The sequence below is a fragment of the Sinocyclocheilus anshuiensis genome, unplaced genomic scaffold, assembly GCF_001515605.1.
Source record: "Sinocyclocheilus anshuiensis isolate Anshui unplaced genomic scaffold, SAMN03320099.WGS_v1.1 scaffold476, whole genome shotgun sequence".
In the NCBI taxonomy this organism is placed as follows: domain Eukaryota; kingdom Metazoa; phylum Chordata; class Actinopteri; order Cypriniformes; family Cyprinidae; genus Sinocyclocheilus; species Sinocyclocheilus anshuiensis.
The window spans coordinates 1,873,138-1,873,757 of record NW_015554139.1 but is presented as its reverse complement, the minus strand read 5'-3'; the positions used below and the strand labels follow the sequence as shown (position 1 = coordinate 1,873,757).

Here is a 620-nt window from a genome sequence, read left to right as displayed (position 1 = left end):
ATTAACACATGTTAGACTGCACCCCATAAACACAATCAAGCCTAGAAAAAAAAACAGTGAACCACCCCTTTAAACATCCCTTATCCCTTTTATTTAATGACAAGCTAATGATTCAGTCTTTAAGCCTACATACAGTGCTGCATATGTATTTCAGACAAATTATTCAAGTTTCTCTTTGTTTAGCTGAAGATCCATCAGCTGTTTACAGACGTAGAGGTGGTTCCAGCTCTGCTGCATGGAGATCTCTGGGGAGGAAATGTGGCCGAATGTTCTGACGGTCCCATCATCTTTGACCCAGCATCGTTTTATGGCCATTCAGAGTTCGAACTGGCTATTTCTGGCATGTTTGGTGGTTTTGGGAGCTCGTTTTACAATGCTTACCATGAGAAGATCCCCAAGGCCGCTGGCTTTGCAAAGAGGCAACAACTATACCAGCTGTTCCACTATCTGAACCACTGGAATCATTTTGGTGGTGGCTACAGGGGTTCTTCTCTACGGATTATGAAGGATCTAACAAAGTAGATGCACCCTGATTCATAAAGTCATCATTAATGAAGGTGGATGCATTGACAAGATGAAAAAGTCTGTTGTCTTAATATAATTTACACAGATTTAAAAAA

At 40.8% G+C, this 620-nt stretch overlaps 1 protein-coding gene across 1 annotated transcript in view; it reads left to right on the top strand.

Annotated features, from left to right (window-relative positions):
* Nucleotides 1-614, top strand: part of fn3krp (fructosamine 3 kinase related protein) — a 5,128-nt gene extending 4,514 nt beyond the window's left edge. The window contains exon 7 of the mRNA XM_016463055.1: nucleotides 184-614. Within this exon, the coding sequence (XP_016318541.1) occupies nucleotides 184-522 (339 nt within the window). The 3' untranslated portion in view covers nucleotides 523-614. The remainder of the gene's footprint in view (nucleotides 1-183) is intronic.
* The last annotated feature ends 6 nt before the right edge of the window (nucleotides 615-620 follow it).